At 43.3% G+C, this 16,772-nt stretch overlaps 1 protein-coding gene across 7 annotated transcripts in view; it reads right to left on the minus strand.

Annotated features, from left to right (window-relative positions):
* LOC117424486 (rho family-interacting cell polarization regulator 1-like) overlaps positions 1 to 16,772 on the minus strand; it is a 59,770-nt gene that overhangs the window by 26,072 nt on the left and 16,926 nt on the right. For 4 of the 7 annotated variants that reach the window (XM_058992809.1, XM_058992808.1, XM_058992803.1 and 1 more), the window contains exon 1: positions 7,207 to 7,361. The exons of 1 other annotated variant lie outside the window; for it this stretch is intronic. In XM_058992809.1, coding sequence (XP_058848792.1) covers positions 7,207 to 7,225 — 19 coding nt within the window. In that variant the 5' untranslated portion in view covers positions 7,226 to 7,361. Of the gene's footprint in view, positions 1 to 7,206; positions 7,362 to 15,960; positions 16,460 to 16,772 lie in introns of those variants that run through there. 2 more of the 7 variants (XM_058992806.1, XM_058992804.1) reach the window with 2 other exon arrangements.

Below are 16,772 nucleotides of genomic sequence, written 5' to 3' on the forward strand. Positions count from 1 at the left end.
CATTAGGACTGAAGTCATTGTATTTGGTATCTTGCTCTTAACTGTACTGTCATTCTTGATATGTATTTTTTGTACACAACTGTAAGTCGCCCTGGGTAAGGGCGTCTGCTAAGAAATAAATAATAATAACATACAGTACACATTACAAGCAACACATGTTATATAAGCAGCATACACTTATATACGGTACATAGTATATAGTGGGGTTGCTGGGACACCCAGGCAGATTCACAAGAAACGCAAAGTTACCAAAGCAAACATAACCCATTCAGACATGTTATTTACTAGCCTGCCCAGTCTGGTCCATGTAAGTTTTGACTATTGTTTTTTTTTTATTTTGGCCCTCATGCCTTGTTTATTTGTACCTGTTTTGTTCTTTGTTTATTATAAGTGCGCACGCTTGCTTGAACTGCAGCTTTCCCGACTCCGTCCCGACGCTATCCTGCTGCAAGAACTTTATTGGGTGTGTTTTTCCTTTCTGAAGAAAAGGCACCAATGACGGTTTGGTGAGCTAAAAATCTATTAATTACAAGCCCTTCCAAGCATAGTACCAACACGGATGAGAACTCTGACCCTCTGACTTCAGTTTATTCCAAACAGTGCTTTATTTATTTGTTTATTTATTTATTTCAACGGTCTATCTTGTCCTTTCCCACGGAGTAACTTATAAATTCCAGATTTCCCAATAATTGTCATCGCCCTCCTCTCTCTCTCTCTCTGGCCTGGGAGGAACACTCAGTCCTAAGAGCTTCCCACTCCCACTCAGAGTGCAGGCTCACTGGTTCCAGTACAATCCCAGCCCTGCAGCATGGCTTCCAGAAGGGTTACTGCAGGGCAGGGCTGAGTTTGCTGACTAAACTGCCTGCAAGCAGCAGGGCTATGGTGCTAGTACAGAGTGCTGCTTGACACACATTTTAGAATGCAAATTTCAGCTCTAGAAATCCTTCCTGAAAAACGTTGTTATAACATAAAACACAGCAGGGATAAACAGAAAGAGTTTTCCCTTCGTGTACACGTTTGTTTTGCTTTCCAGAGCTAGAGCTACTGGAGGTACTAAACCATCAGCTGCAGACAGAGCATGTATGATTCATCTCAGATGAAGTAGACAGAAGACTAAGCCAGAGAGAAAGGTAGCCGCCCACGACCAGATTATAGTATAAAAGACAGTGCCATATTAAAAGTTTCAGGTAAGCCGTGTGGTATTGCCCTTGCTTTGATGATGTGTACAGGGGGTCAGGCAGAGGTGTGTGTTTGAAGACTAGCTATACTGCAAACTCCTGAGACCCTTTTCTCCCTGCTGCAGAAAAAGAGCTGCACAGATACAGGCTGATTTGACATCCCAGTCCTTACAGTTTCACCTCTCAATGGATGCTGTGGATGATTTAGTTCAAGTTACATTTCCTTTGTTTTTTCTGGCACTTACATAAAGACACTTTGGCTGATCTAGCCTACATAACAGCAACTGGATCTGAAGAGCAGCCCCTGAACTCACAGTCAAAGCACATTAACAAACAAAAAAATACACTTCTTATTTGGGTAATTGTGAACCACTCAATGACAGCAGACATCGTAAAAAGGTAAGGGAGCATCTTTTTCATATATTATCAATGCTCAGTCCTGGCCTCTGGATTTCACCCTGCCAGCTACCCCGCCCTGCGACCAGCCCTGCCATTACAACAGGTGAGCAACCACAGGTCATGGGAGCAGAGCGCATCACTCCAGGCTTGTGTGAAGTGAAAACCAGTGACTTCAGTAAATCACCATCTCAAATGAGGTGATAGCAAGCTTTTTTAAACATTTCCAAAACCTACCTTTTTGTTTTTCAGAAAGAACTGGACAGACACCACCAAGTTTCAAACGTACAGATCCTTTTGTAAAGCAGGTGCTTCAACAGCCTCCATATGTTTCCTGTGAAGTTGCTCAATAGATCGTCCAACTGCAGCACACAGCAGATAGATTTATTCAAGCATTACTCCAGTTTCTCCCACCGAGGAAATACCCGGTGGCCACCTACAGCATTCTCCCTACCACACAAGAGTCCCTCTATAGTATCACTCAGGGCTAAAAATAATTCAGCAGCAATGAACTGCATGTCATTTTTTGTTGCTAGCCAAGGTTGTGTAATGCATCCAAAACTGGCTGGCTAATCACTTAACTCAAAACCAAAAAAAAAAAAAAACACTTTAGCACAACAGCCAGCAACACTAGGGCCCTGCTCCATCAGCCGAGCTGACTCCCTGCTCACACGTTCCAGGCATTTCGGAGATAGTCAGAGGCTGGTAGGATCAGATAATCACCCTTTCCAAACCTGCATTCAGGGGCTGGTGTGTGTGTGTGTGTGTGTGTCACGCTGCTGTCGGCACGGTTAGGCAGGCTGCCCTGGATGAAAGCCAAAAGCCAAAAGACAACACAGCCAGCTCTAGCTGTCCGGATCCTCTTATTAGAACCTCTAGTCTCTGTGTCGCCCCTTGACTTCCCGTCTGCTTCAGCGCAGTAAAACCTGTTCTATCAGCATTCGGGTTTAAAAGACCAGGCGCTTGGAATGAAACGTGGCTGACTTTTTACCCGACGGCACACATCGTACCCGAGAATTTCACACCCTGTTTGTTTGCTGGTGGGTGTTGGTACAGCAGTACACCACGGTGTTCAGTTACAGAGGTGTGAAGTGCAGCAACATAACACCTTTCCAGTAGATTGTTATTGACAGCAGTTTGCACATGTAAAGGAAAGGGAAAGGCGAGGGGAGTGGGAGTGGAAGTACTTCAACTTGCATGAAACAAAGACACTAATGAAGCTCTTCAACTCGTTAACTTTGTTCCCAATCAGAAGACTGTCTCATGTTTGCAGGGACCCCATGTACCAGGGAGCTGATTAAACAGAAACCCATGCTGTCTCAACATGCTGCAGGGTTGGCATGTTGCACATGATTGAATACACCTTGCAGCAGAAATGAAATGGACGATTAGTTCCCACAAGAACAGTGCAGGAGAGGGTCTGAGGGATGAGCCAACAGCAAAACGACAGACACACCTTTCCTTCAATAACCCACAGTAGCTCTTTTTAGCCAGGGCTCCTTATTTACTGTAAATGGGAGGTCATGGGCCAAGCAGACACACATAGCACTAAAAACTAGAAGGACACCTGTTAATTGGGCTGGTCCAACCAATAGTTCTGAAAACTTTTTACAGTACTACTAGCAGTGCAACACAAGGCTTGTTATCTGGGATGTACCTTGCTTTCACTCTGCGATCATACAATGCTTTACAGCATGATGATTTTGCCATGGCACACACTAAAAACACATTTTTTTTCCCCCCATTTAAGTTAGGCGCTCTGAAAAGTTGTGATACAGAGCTACACGTGTACAGAGATGGTCATAACATGAACGTTTACAAGATGCCTCAAAACAAACAGTGATGTCAACCTCCGGGCCGCCGCCAACAGTAACAACAGGGTTCGGAGTGCGGTGATGTCCGCGCTGTGACTCAGCCCCTGCACGTCATCGCCAGAACATCTGGATTTCAGAGACGTCACGGCCAGAGCATCTGGATTTCAAAGACGTCACGGCCAGATCATCTGGATTTCAGAGACGTCACGGCCAGGGCATCTGGATTTCAGAGACGTCACGGCCAGAGCATCTGGATTTCAGAGACGTCACGGCCAGAGCATCTGGATTTCAGAGACGTCACGGCCAGAGCATCTGGATTTCACAGACGTCACGGCCAGAGCATCTGGATTTCAGAGACATCACGGCCAGAGCATCTGGATTCCAGAGACGTCATCACCAGAGCGTTTGGATTTCAGAGACGTCATTGCCAGAGCATTTGGATTTGTTTATGTTCTGCTGCCCAGAAAAATAAAAAAATAAAAAAAAATATCTGCAGGACAAAAGCTTATTTGTCGCAAGTTCCCAGTAGATAAAAGGCCACTTCAGATTACAATGAATCCATTGTAACACACTTTATAAAAAACAAGTGCAGTTTGTGTGTAGCTAATTAATAACTCGGAAAGTTAGAAGGATCGCACACATTCTTCACAGCGTGTGCAGTTCATGTGCTGCACCGTTTAACACAACTACAATCTCAGATATAAAAAGCATGACCAGAACGACTGGGATCTGTTACTGCATTAGCACCTGGTCTGTCCGCTCTGCTTTCCCTGCACACACAATCTCATCTCCAAGTCAATAAGTCCCAGAGTCCCTGCTGACTGCACTGTGAAAAGCCTCGTCATATTCCCCCGAGCTCTGGGGATTCCTGCAAGGCCAGTCTCCGGGACGAACCACGCCTTCCACCTATTCTCTGAGCCCGGGGTCGAGCCCTTCCCTTTCCTGCCAGCCCCAGCGCCTCCCTTTCTCCGACTGCTCAGAGCCGCTTCCTACGAGGAGGCCTGCTCACTCTGGGAGGGGTAGAGCAACCCAGCACTGCAACATTCAGTGCGTTTACATGGCCAATAATATTCCACTAGTATTCGGAATACGGAATAATGCGAATATATTCCATGAAGAGGAATATTCCACCTCTGTATATCCGGAATATTGGAGGTGGCATATCCCACTAGCATGCGGATCATTAGTGGACTATAGAGCCATGTCAACAGCACCTTTGGCTTAGGCGTGTTTATTTACTCGCATCACAAAATTGACGATAAGTATATAACAATCTAGATGTTTTATAAAGTGTAGCGCTGTATATAACTAGTAAGCAGCAAAAATACAAAAAGGAAGCATGTATTTATTATGTAAGGGGTGTGTTATCACAGGACGCACTTTCACACCGGTGTGGTGTGGACATCGGGTTTGAAGAAGAAAATTACCCTGACCAGTTGACCGATGAGTCAAATATTCTAGCAGTATGTCACCACATTATACTATATTATTAACCCTCACATCCATATTATCTATTTATTTATTTTAAATTTCTAAAGTGACACTCACCAGTAGGTATCGGGGCACTGTACAGATACAGTATAAAATGCTCTTACAAATTGAGTACAAAAGAATATACAGAAAACTAACATGAAAGGAATACGAGAATTATGAAAGGAATACGAGAATTCCACCAGCCTGTATACAGAGCATTCGGAATGTTCTAGTATTCCAAATACTTCATTTTCGGAACACTTGTGCCATGTGAAAGTACTGATTGAAGCTTTGCCAACTGAATGCACAAAACTTTGTCCCGATAATTCATGAACATTAAAACACTCAACAGTGCTAAATTTATAAATAAAAAATAAGTGACATTTTACGTATTTATTTTTAGTATTTGCCCAGAATAACGACAAAGCAGATACTATATACAGTTTTTGCTCAAAAGAGCCAACTTCCCAATGTTTCGCTATGTTTAACATGCCTTTGTCAAGGGAAAGTGTGTTTGAAAATAAACAGTACTTATAGGCTTTTGATTCCATGGTAACTCATTTAAATCTATTAATGTGATTGTGATGTAATTTACTCCATAGTTAATGATGGAACAATCTACTATTCCTCTCCATGTAACCCTTCAGGCATATTTATCCATGTATTTTCCTCTCTATCTATATATTAGGTGTGGTTCTGCAGAACCCAGCGGTCACAAGCTATCATTCTGAGGGGCGTGATGAAGTTACTCATTAAAAACAGCCTCAAGCCAAACCAACAAAGGAGGGGGGGGGGGCAGTTAGTGCCCCAGGAAGAGGTCCCCTTTGCGTAGGCTAAACTGAATTAAAATACAATAAATGAAAAATGCTAGACAAAAAATAAATAAAAAAAAACTTTTACACATTCACACTGTCACAATAGGACAGAAACTCTGAGTCGATGACAAACTGCACTGCCCGTTCACATGACTGTTCATCACTCACGTCACTGTGCCACACGGACTTGCTGTTTCACAATAACCACAAAGAACAGGGAGCTTAATCCAGCTCAGTTCGTACATCTTCAGGACAAAAGCAGAGGCCCAATAAGCAGTATTTGTGCTGCGTTGCAAAGTTTGAACCCATTTTGGAACACACAGTGGAATAAAGAAGAACTAAGATAAGGCCGTTGACCAAAAGCGAAACTCCTTATTAATAGTCTCTTAACAGACAGAGAACAGAATGCAAAATCTTGCCCTGTAGCTAAAAAAAAAGAAAAAAAAGGCTTAAATTCTTAAGAAAGAAAATCTCTATCTTTGAATCTCTGAACCCAGGCACTGCAATTAAAGCAGGAGAGTCCATTCAACTCTGCCCGCTGGTGCAAGGGCAATTGGAGGGTGCCACCTTTCCTGGAGAGGGGAGCTGAGGGCACACGCTGGCCTTTGCTCTATTTTCTTCTCAAATTGCTTCCTGACTGGCTGTCCGGACCTCTGGGAGGGGGGAGGGGGTTGGGGGGTAGTACGGATCCCCTAACCCACGGGCGGGGCGTGACTCGTCCTCCCCTGCAGGCAGCGAGAGGAAGGGATGCGGTTTGGAAAGCTGGTTCTGTACGTGTGACTCTCCACAGTGCTTTTGGAACTCTGGAACTCTGGAAGTCCAGTTTGGATTTCTGCAAAATCCATAACATTTAATAGATAAGAATACGAATGAATGAATACGAATGAGAGCTTACACTGCCACCCTTAAAGAATACCAGGTGTTACATCTATGCTGTTTTTCTTCCAATTGGGATCTTATTATCCATCCTCTGGTAGGAGAGATAAAGTAGATGGTTCCATACATAAGTTACTATTTCATACATTTCTACTTATACAGTACAGAGTAATAGCTGTGTGTAGTTTCTAAAGCTTCTTTTCCAGCGCGTTCCCCGAAACCTTGAAACAAGAGCGTGTTTACAATAAATACTGCATATCACTGGCCAGGCATCAGGGCACCTTCATACTTTGACAAACAGGCCAGGAACAGTGACAAAACACTACTGAACTAGAACAAGCAATACTCCTCATCACTACATCAACAGCACTCACACTTCAAGAACACAAAGTAAAACCACACAACGACTTCCGCTGGAACTTCATGCAACATAAACATGGTCTACTACCTACAGCACTTCTGTCTCGCATTGTTACAGGCAAATTACAGGAAAAATGAGAAAGAGAGAGGTGAAGGTAATTAACAGAAAGAAAGAAAGAAAAGAAATGAAAATGTTTCCAGTCATCAAAAGTCCCCTGCATTGGCTTCTGCTCCTGGATTTCCTCAAAGCTCCTACGCTAACCCAAACAGAGAAGTGAACCAGCAAGCCAGTACCTCTGTATCCACACTGCATTGCTGCGGGCGGTTTGCTGCAGGGGCGTCTCACCAGTGTCTCTCAGTACAGCTAGCTCTCAAATCCCAGGTTGGCTGTGCCGTAATCCTGCCTTCATTGCAGTCACATTGGTACAGATTACACACTGAAGAGAGTAGTTAGCGCAGCCTGGAAATCAGTCCAAATCTCCTGCTCCTCCTCCTCTGTTTCCTCTGCTAGCAGGCCAGACATCAGCCCAGTTCCTGCCTCTCCCACACCGGCCAGGAGAGAAGCAAGAGAATTCCTCTGCACTTACAGCTCACATTATAGCCCATACAATGTACTGCACAGTGCCACCCTCCAAAATTCACCAGTCAAGGAAACTGGAGTTTTGCCTTTTCATCTTCTCTATCATTTTATCCGACTCCTGTTACAGACCTTTCTGATTGCTTAGGGTATAATGTGATAAACTACTCATCTACAATACACTATTATGAGGATGCGTGTGCGGGCACTTGTTTTATATATGAAAGGGGGAAAAAAATACTTCTCGTCGTACAAGAACAGCTTTCTTGGATACTGGCGCTTTAAAATAAAACCCTACCACGCGTTATATATTTTTCATGTGCTTTTTACTGCAAGCCTGGAGCTTGTACTGTACGGTTACTGGGGTTTTTCACTTGAACCTGTACAGAAGTACTGTCGCTCAGTGCGTAGCTTTGAGACAGAGAAGAGCTTCGAAATGCAATTCATCTGATCCTGGTTGACAACCTCGAACTTTGCAAAGCAAGCAATTAAGAACGAACCCTTTCTTTAAAAGACCTACAGATCAACCCAAATGAATGGGCTGCCGTCTGCTACAGAAAGCAGCCCACAAAGACGCCTTCTAGCTGCCCCCCTGTAACTGAGGTTAACAGGTATTGATCTCAAGCGAAAGCAGGACAGGGTCCAGTTTATTAGTGTATTAGTCATTCACGGAGGGCTGATCTCTACATCGCTGGTGCAGACAACAAGAGCCTCCCCTGATTTGCATTTGTTTTGTGGAGCCAGTGAAGGGATGCTAATTCTTCACAGTTCATTGCATTCAGGGTGTGTGTGGGGGGGTTACATTAGGTGACACAATCCATTAGAAACTCTGGTGAAGCATTGTTCTGACACACTGTTGGCCAGTGAGTCAAGCTTACAGGAGTTCTAACCAAGGTTTTAAAACCCATTCTCCCATCTCTGTATCACTGGTCTCCGGGTCTGTTGGTTCTTTGCTGCAATCGGACAGTCATACCAAAGGGTACCTACAGTGTTGTACTTGTATATCCTTAACAACATGATGTGAAGAACGAATACATTCTTATCCCAGTAAGAGTAATGCTATGAATAAAGCTAAAGTTAAGTTAGGCCACCTTCAATTGAAGTCACAATTGACTGCCCACTAGGTGGCACCATAACGTATTGGCACAACCAGGAAAGAACAAAGCAGCTCCCACTCATATCAAACACTGAAATGTTCACAGGTTTAAACCCCAACCTGTGAAAAGGGGCCATGCTTCCCCCCCAAAGCCTCCTAAAAGGGGAACTCTCTCTTTCTCTCTCTCTCCGTCTTTCTCTTCCACCTTCATCATATTCTCCCACGTCCCTCTCTCACAAACAAGCTTCAGACACAACACAGGAAGAGCCTGGAGACCTCTTCTATGACACAGTCAGAAACTCCTCCTTCTAATAGGGAAAGTGTGATTCAATTCTAGGAATTCTTTCTCGAGGTGCAGTACTCATGAATGCCTGTGTGTGGTCATTTTTCAAATCGACAACAATTGTAAATGCCTTCTGTTTTCATCAATTCTCCCTTGTGTGTGTGTGTGTATGCATATTCACTGCACCAAAGACTAAAACAAAAGTGGGTAGCTGAGCTATTTTCCCATGCAGCAGCGCTCCCTCTCAAAGGAAGCCCCTGCCCTCTGATTTGATCTGAATACAAATCGTGCTTCGAGACGGTTAAGCCTCATTTAATAAACCGGTCCACTGTTTCAACTGTCAAATAACACAGCACTCTTTATCAGTGCAAGGTGCCAATCACCACGGTTATTCTGCTATACAGAAGATGATATTATTAATATTATAAGAGCGTCCTGCAGGCGTACTCAAGCTGTAGGCGGTGCTGCCTGCGTTTTGCATGTCTCCCCTATTCGAGAGTGTTCCACATCAACAACGGCATCAACAGCAACACGCAAGGCTGCTTACTGTTCCCTTACGTGCTGTTTACACCCAGAGAGACAGCAGCAACACGCAGGGCTGCTTACTGCTTCCTTACGTGCTGTTTACACCCAGAGAGACAGCACCACAGGAGTTTTAGAGCCAGTCGTAAATAACGCACTTTCTTTGCAAGATGGAAAAAACGTGAAGGAGCTATCCTATCCTGCACATACTGAACAGCCTTTCTCTACCATGCATGTTTCCATAAACCGCCTCCCTCCCTCCCCCTCAAAAACACATCACTGGGTATTTTTTTTTACTGTCTCGCCATCTGTTTGACAACTGTGTGGATCACAAGGGTTTTGGTCTCTGCAAGAATCTCTCCTTCTCTCTGCATCCAAACCACAGGCTTCCTTTCTGGGTGCCATTCCCAAAGACAATAAAACCACAACTGATTGTTTTATACAATAAAAAGTCGCTTTCCTGTTGCAATTTTTTTTGTTTGTTTGTTGCGGAACAGAAGCTGTTCCTCTGTCTCTTTTCAAAAGGGTTTATGATTCACTGCCTGCAGCACTGGGTTAATAACACTGTTGGGAAAGGCAGATTCTGTAAAGGGGTTTCATGACTTTCCCTTCACCCAGCTCAGGACCCGTGTTTAAAAACACAGTCTGTAATAATCTGTATCGATGCATGGTTTTATTGAGGCTCCGGGGATTTCTTTGTGGAGAGGAAAACATTTTAGTCCTCTTAGGAAAATCAAAGTTAAACAGATCACCCTACACAACAGGCCCTGACCGAATGAATAACTTCCCTAAGTGCAACAAGACATCCGACACAGTACTTTACACGCACATCACACCATTATACACTGAGGTGGACGTACGGCGCTTTGCAAATTACAATAGTGAGACACACACAGCTTCACAGAACATGCTTAAAATCAGACTTATCCTCATGCCAATATCTGGAATGCTGGAAGCCAATACTCGGATTGTTCTGGGATTCAATTGTAATTCAATTTTTATAAAAACAAACTCTACAACAGAGCTTGCAAACACAGTATTATGGTAGCTGTGTACCTGCATGAACATCAGTGGTTGGCATTTCTATTCAGTTGACCAGTTCAAACAGAAAGCTAATCCAATCCAATGATAGTCCAGTGTTGAATCATCCCAATTTTGCGTTCGTTGTTTTAAAAGGGGGTTTTAAAAACGCTGGCATTCACTACAGCACACACTCGTACGCCTTGCCTGCAGTCCTATACAAAAACGGTGTGTGTTAAAAGACACATAAAAACCTGGAGCTAGTTTCACAAAGCAGTTCTAGGTAGCAGGCTGCTATACCCAACGCACTTCCATATAATAAAAATACAAATGAAGAAAATAACACATTGCTAGCAGTGCTTTGTGAAACTGGCCCCTGGACTTTCACTGTACCTCCGAGAGGAAGAGGGGGAGCAATACCCAAAACAATTTGGAAGTGGTAATAAAAGTTATGGCAGTAAAACCAGGGCGGAAAAACAATGAAACTGAGGACGGTGCTCATTCAAGGGCGTTTGAGGAAATACAGTATGGCCAGGGCAATTTATCAAGTATTAATGCTTAATTGAGACTGGCAAAAAAAATGAAAGTCATAGCAATCAATTATTGATTAGATGATTAATTGTTACATCGCTAGCACAAACAGGGTTCAGTTAAATGATGTAAAAGGCATGGCTGGAGATGAAAAAAGATCAATGGTTGATACGGTCCACGGAGTAGGGCCAGCCTAAGAAAATACAAAAATACACCAGGGACCACTTTCATACAGCAAACCCACGAGACAAGGGAGGAATGCATGAACTGGCCTAACAACGCTCCATGAACACAGCCCAGCAGTTCTGAGGGAGATAGCCAGAATAGACAGAGTGTCAAAATGCAGCCCTTTCTCCTAATCAATACAAAGGTAGCAACAATACCGAGCCTCTCTGACAGCCTATTAAAATCGAGGAATTTTAATGGCTCTGCCAAGTATCTTTGAAGGCAGCTTGACTACTCACAGTGTATACAGTATACAGCTGCAACTGGCTGTTTCTATTGCAGCAAGGACATGAGGTGGGTGCTTTAAAATAGCTTCCATTCCTGCGAATCTTCCTTGAAACAGCGCTATCACATGAATGTGGATTGTTTCTGCAGCATTAAGGTGTCTAGCTCCAGTCTTTACAATGTAAATCACGTGACCGCGCACAAAGTGGCTTTGAGTTCCCTCAGCTTCGTATTGGGACCTTTAACTAGCATCCAGTAACGTAACTAATGTGTGTACGTTGTTTAAGTTTTTTGGGTAATTTTAATTTTAATTGTAATTACTGTGGCAACTGTAATTGCACAGAATAGCATTGTAATTGTAATTGCAATTCTAATTGTAAGCTCACATACACTGTTAGGGTTGCATGTCCTTTTTGAACGATTCAGCAGCAGCAGTGTTAAGACCTGGCTGTTTCATTGAACTCATGTATCTATAACAGGACTTTGCATCCCGTCATCTGCTGCTGGCACCAGCGCCCTGTCATGTGCACCTGCATGCTCAGTGCTGCAGCCCGACTTGCCATCGCGGAGAACAAGCAGCATCACCATGACCCCCGGCAGCCTGCTCCCCGCGCAGCACACAGCTCAGCAGCTCCACACAGATCATTAGCAGAGCTGGCAGAACAAAGAGCACTAAGCAGCTATGGATGCTGCTGTGATGATGTAAAGGTTTTAAAATAGCACAGCTCAGTCTTAGCAGTATGTTTGTTATCCTTGTGTTGCTGTTACGCTGTGGCAGCTACCTGTAAACACTTGCCAGTCTGAAGAGTCACTTAACTAAGCGTCTATAGATTTACACTGTCACACGAGCGTTTAGTTGTATTTATGTATTGCTCTAGGAAAGACTGAGTCACACTTTAAACGAGCTCAGCGCTACAAAATGAAATACAGGAAAACTTTTGAAGCTACTGCCTTCGTCAGGGTTATAATGCCATACATTATAATGAAGGCACTGGCTGAAACCATCATTGACTTGACTTCTTTATAGTTTTACCTCAGTCAATGTCAGAGTGTTTAAAGTAATGGACATAGGTTACAAAAAATATTCGAAATTCCCTGAAAGCATGTAATAGGCCTCATTTCTCAACTTGTTCACTGGTGTTGTAGTTTCAGAACATTATTCCATCCCATCGAAATGTGAAAGAAGAAGGAAGAGTTTTTATCTGTTGTTGTTAGAAGCTGATTGTGTATCCACAGGGACAGCACTGCTATCATGCAGTACGCAAGGAGGGCACGCACCGAGGAACCACATATTCATGCAGGACAGCGAGATCCTGTGTCTAATGAGGTCTGCCTTCACCAAGGGACGAAAACACACAATCCCAACGGAAACCATTACATTTAAACGATTGCAAAGCAGAACGAACTGAGCCGTAGAAAAGAGAGAAATCCGAGGTCAACAGCAAGCCCAGGTTGATCTCTGAAACGGGATATGAGGTGCACATGTTTGGACACAGGTGGTCAGTGTTGTGCAAGTTCTGTAGGTGATCCTCGTATCATGCTGTATCAGGTTCTGTAATCCAGATACTCATCACTATCACAGTGGCGCAGTCACACATATTTAGGAACAAATACTGACTGTTGAACAAGCAACACAGGCTCTTCCCCTTTTCTTTAGTTGTTCTGCGGATTTGTATGTTTTTTAAATACAAACCAAGGCTACAGATTAAACTGTTGTTTGCTTCCTGGTACCTGATCACTTCCTGTGCAGCACGACTGGGCTCATTTCCTGTTTTTCAATTCCAATTTCTTTGAAGGAATTGCAATTGGAATTGATGTTTTAGAGACGTAATAATTGCTCAACTGCTTTCATTTGACGCCAATTTAATTGACTAACAGGGACTTCAGTTTAAGTCATCCGTTGGCATTGCGAGAAGCTCATTTTAACAGAATACTGCTGATTGCAATTTTGATCAGTGATGTGTCAGAATCGATTAAAAGGGATTGGGAATTGATTTTAAAAAGGAATTGGAATAAAAACAGGGATTGACCTCAAAGCTGGTCTTGCTTAGTTACTGTTTGGTCTTTGCTGCAATCATACCATGTGACCTACAGCATTGTACAAAAATAACAAACCCTGATCTAAAGGGGAAAAACACATGCACCCCCTTTCTGTATACAGCACCAGCCTGCAGTACTAAACCAACAGAGCTGCACTGGGAAAGGGTTCCTCACAATGCTGCAGGCAGCTATGACCAACAGCTGCGATATCGTTCTGGAGGAAACGTCGGGCTTCATCTCCACTAAGTATTCAAGCTCCTGCTTGTGAGAGGCATTTCTGTGATCTAATAACAAGATTACCTCTTAGTTTACGCCAAAACACGATGACGTAAAGTTGATAAGATTCTCTAAATCCAGACAAAACTGTAAGACCCCAAAATCAGAGAACTTGACAGACTAGAGCTTCCCAACTCAGCTCTTAACATGCTTGGATGTGTTAAATGATCTGGACTAGCCGATGAGATTCACACCTGCGATAAAAACAAACCCTAACTGAAACGCTGAGCAGCGATTTGTTTTGACACTGCACAGTCAGCTAAGCTTGGTTACTTCACAACACGACACATTGTCGATCGAAACTGTACCTGCACTAGAGAACACCAGCCCCCTCCCTAAAACTAAACAAAGAGGCTAGCGCAGGGAATCAACAAGTTCAAGTACAGTACCTCTCCAGGCACAAAGTCACTCAGTCCCACACTACACTTCACTGGCTGATCGGGTCAGAAACCCACCCTGGTCCCCCATTCAGGGCTGGCTTTCAGAAATACCAACTATGAGGTATGTTTTTTTAATGATCAGGCGCCAGACATGCACACTATCAGACCTAGGTGGCAAATAAACAGTTCCACCACTAAATCTGCATAAACAAACCTAGAGGCACAGGTGAGACTTATTCATGCTGTGAAATCCCTGGCACAGAGTCATTTCATTACCTAAACAAGGGCAGTTCTGAAACCCATTACTGGCTGTAGGCCAGGGCCAGTGTGTAGTGGGACCAAGGCTCCCATTGGAACAGGTTACAGAGCAACTTAGCGGAGATTCAAGCCCAGTCCTTCTCTTTAACCACTGAACAGCACAGTCTCCAAGCTAGACAATGCTGGGGGTGAGAGAATATGTAAACTATGTAAACGAAGGGACCAGACGCTGTGGAAGTGCCTGGAAATGACGGCAGAATAAAAAAACAGCCTGGAATTCCAGAACTCCGAAAAAGACAGCGTTCTGAAATGTTTGGGAATTACAGGGTTACATGTCAGTTCATATCCCAGTGCCACCGCTCCCAAGGATTCAAGGACCGACCACTTCATAATAGAGTCTCTGGAAAAAAAATTAAAAATGCAGGCCAACTTCTGCAAAGCATAAACAGATGTTTGATGGTTTAAAATGGGGAGAGCTACCTTACTGAAAATCATTTGGGACTCCTGCTGCAGTCTATACTTGTAGCTCTGAAAAATATTTCACAATCAGTTTATAAACTATAAAAATAAATAAATAAAAGCACGGGACAAACAAAAATGTGTATCTTTACAAACTGTGCATCATTTACCAATGTTGTTAAATGACATAACCCCAGGTAGGCTTTCATTGATAACCGTTTACTTCATGCATGTATCCATTGCCAAGACAATGCTGCCTGTATCACTGCAATTATACTTGAGTGTATGGCGTGTGTTCCATCGCACCGGATTGAGGCGAGGAAGAAGATTCTTGTCAGTTAATAACAAAGATGTTGAAAATGTTTGTACATATAAAAAAATGACTATATGGCCTGCGTATGAGTGAGTGTAGTCAAGTCCCGTGTAGTCGTGTCATTCATGCATTTATAAATTGGAAAGTATAACATTCCCCTTGGTTGGTTATGAAAGGGTCAATGGTACCAGATTAGACATGGGGATTATGGCTTCTCAATAGCGATAGGACTGGAGAGGTAAAGACCATTTTTATTTCTTTAAAATGTCCTTATTATTTTGCATTTCTTGTGCATATCAATGCATTGTCAGAACTTTATAAGGAGATAGTCTACCAGTATAGAACAATCACCGAACACACTCTCTCCCGACTGCTAATGACTGCCGAGAAAAACAGCTATCAACATGCATGTCTTTAATAATAATAATAATAATAATAATAATAATAATAATAATAATAATAGCATAGTTTATGCCAGCAACGTTCAAGTTCATGAAATATTCAAATAATTTATAGAAAACAAGACATCTTTTGTAAGTGGCACTTTCTCTTTCAATCAGTTAGCTCTCCTCGCTCTCTTCACCCCATTAATTGAATTCCTTGATGGTTTTGCGTTGAACTCGATTATCTGCTTTTTTGTGCGCCTAATTATATAATACAGACAGTGGCGTGGAACTAGAGTAGATTTAAATGTATGGCTATACAGTACACGGACCCATCCCTAGGCCTTAGTAATCCCGTTAGAAAAATATCTAAACACTGAGTCTAGGACAGCCACGGGCAAAACGACAAGCGCCCATAGCACTAGTAAAACAAAAGCAGGGAAAAGGGAATCTGTCTTACATGTCTGCCGGCTAGGTAGAAATCAGATGGTACTCCAAATCCTTCGTGACGAATGAAATCAGGAGGAAGCGAAATATACACGTTGATGAGTTATAAATATCCACAGTTTTTAGTAATTTCCCCCAGCCGTTTCCTGTGTGAGTATATATATGTCCGTTGCTCTCGCTCTTGCTTGCTGCGGGAGTGCTCACGAGGCAGGAATTGTTTAAAAATAACACACACACACACGCGCTGGATCTATTTCAGATACACACCCCCATCGCTGTCGAGCTTGCTCCGGAGAAAGAGGAGGGATCGTATCGCTGGTGGCGGCGGTGGGTGCTACCAGTTACTTCATCATCACTCCTTGACTTGCTGTAAATGTGGTTGCGTCTCAAAAGCACACCCGCAGGTCTGTGTTGTGCTGTGAGGCAGTGCTGGATTAGAGAAAGGGGGATGGGAGGCTCCAGGATTTAGCGGATTCTCTGTTGCCTGTTGCCTGTTTACAGATTCGTGCTTTCGCCTCGCAGTGCTGAGAACGCCCACAGCTAAGCAGATCGAGCATTACAAAAGGGATGCAAATAAGACTCCTATTGCACAGCAGTTTCACCCAGTCCAGTTTTTATTATGAGTTTGATTATCCACACTGTACAGGTAATAAGCTCAGGTATGTGTAATTAAACTCATAGTGAAACCAGGAATGGATCAAACCGCGATGCAATGAGAGCCTTATTCAACTGATCTAAATACAGACGTTCAAATATGATGACAAATATGACACACTACCAAGGACTGTTGGGTGTCTAATTTTCACAACCTTGGGCCTCCTATCA

Source organism: Acipenser ruthenus, chromosome 19, assembly GCF_902713425.1.
Source record: "Acipenser ruthenus chromosome 19, fAciRut3.2 maternal haplotype, whole genome shotgun sequence".
NCBI lineage: Eukaryota > Metazoa > Chordata > Actinopteri > Acipenseriformes > Acipenseridae > Acipenser > Acipenser ruthenus.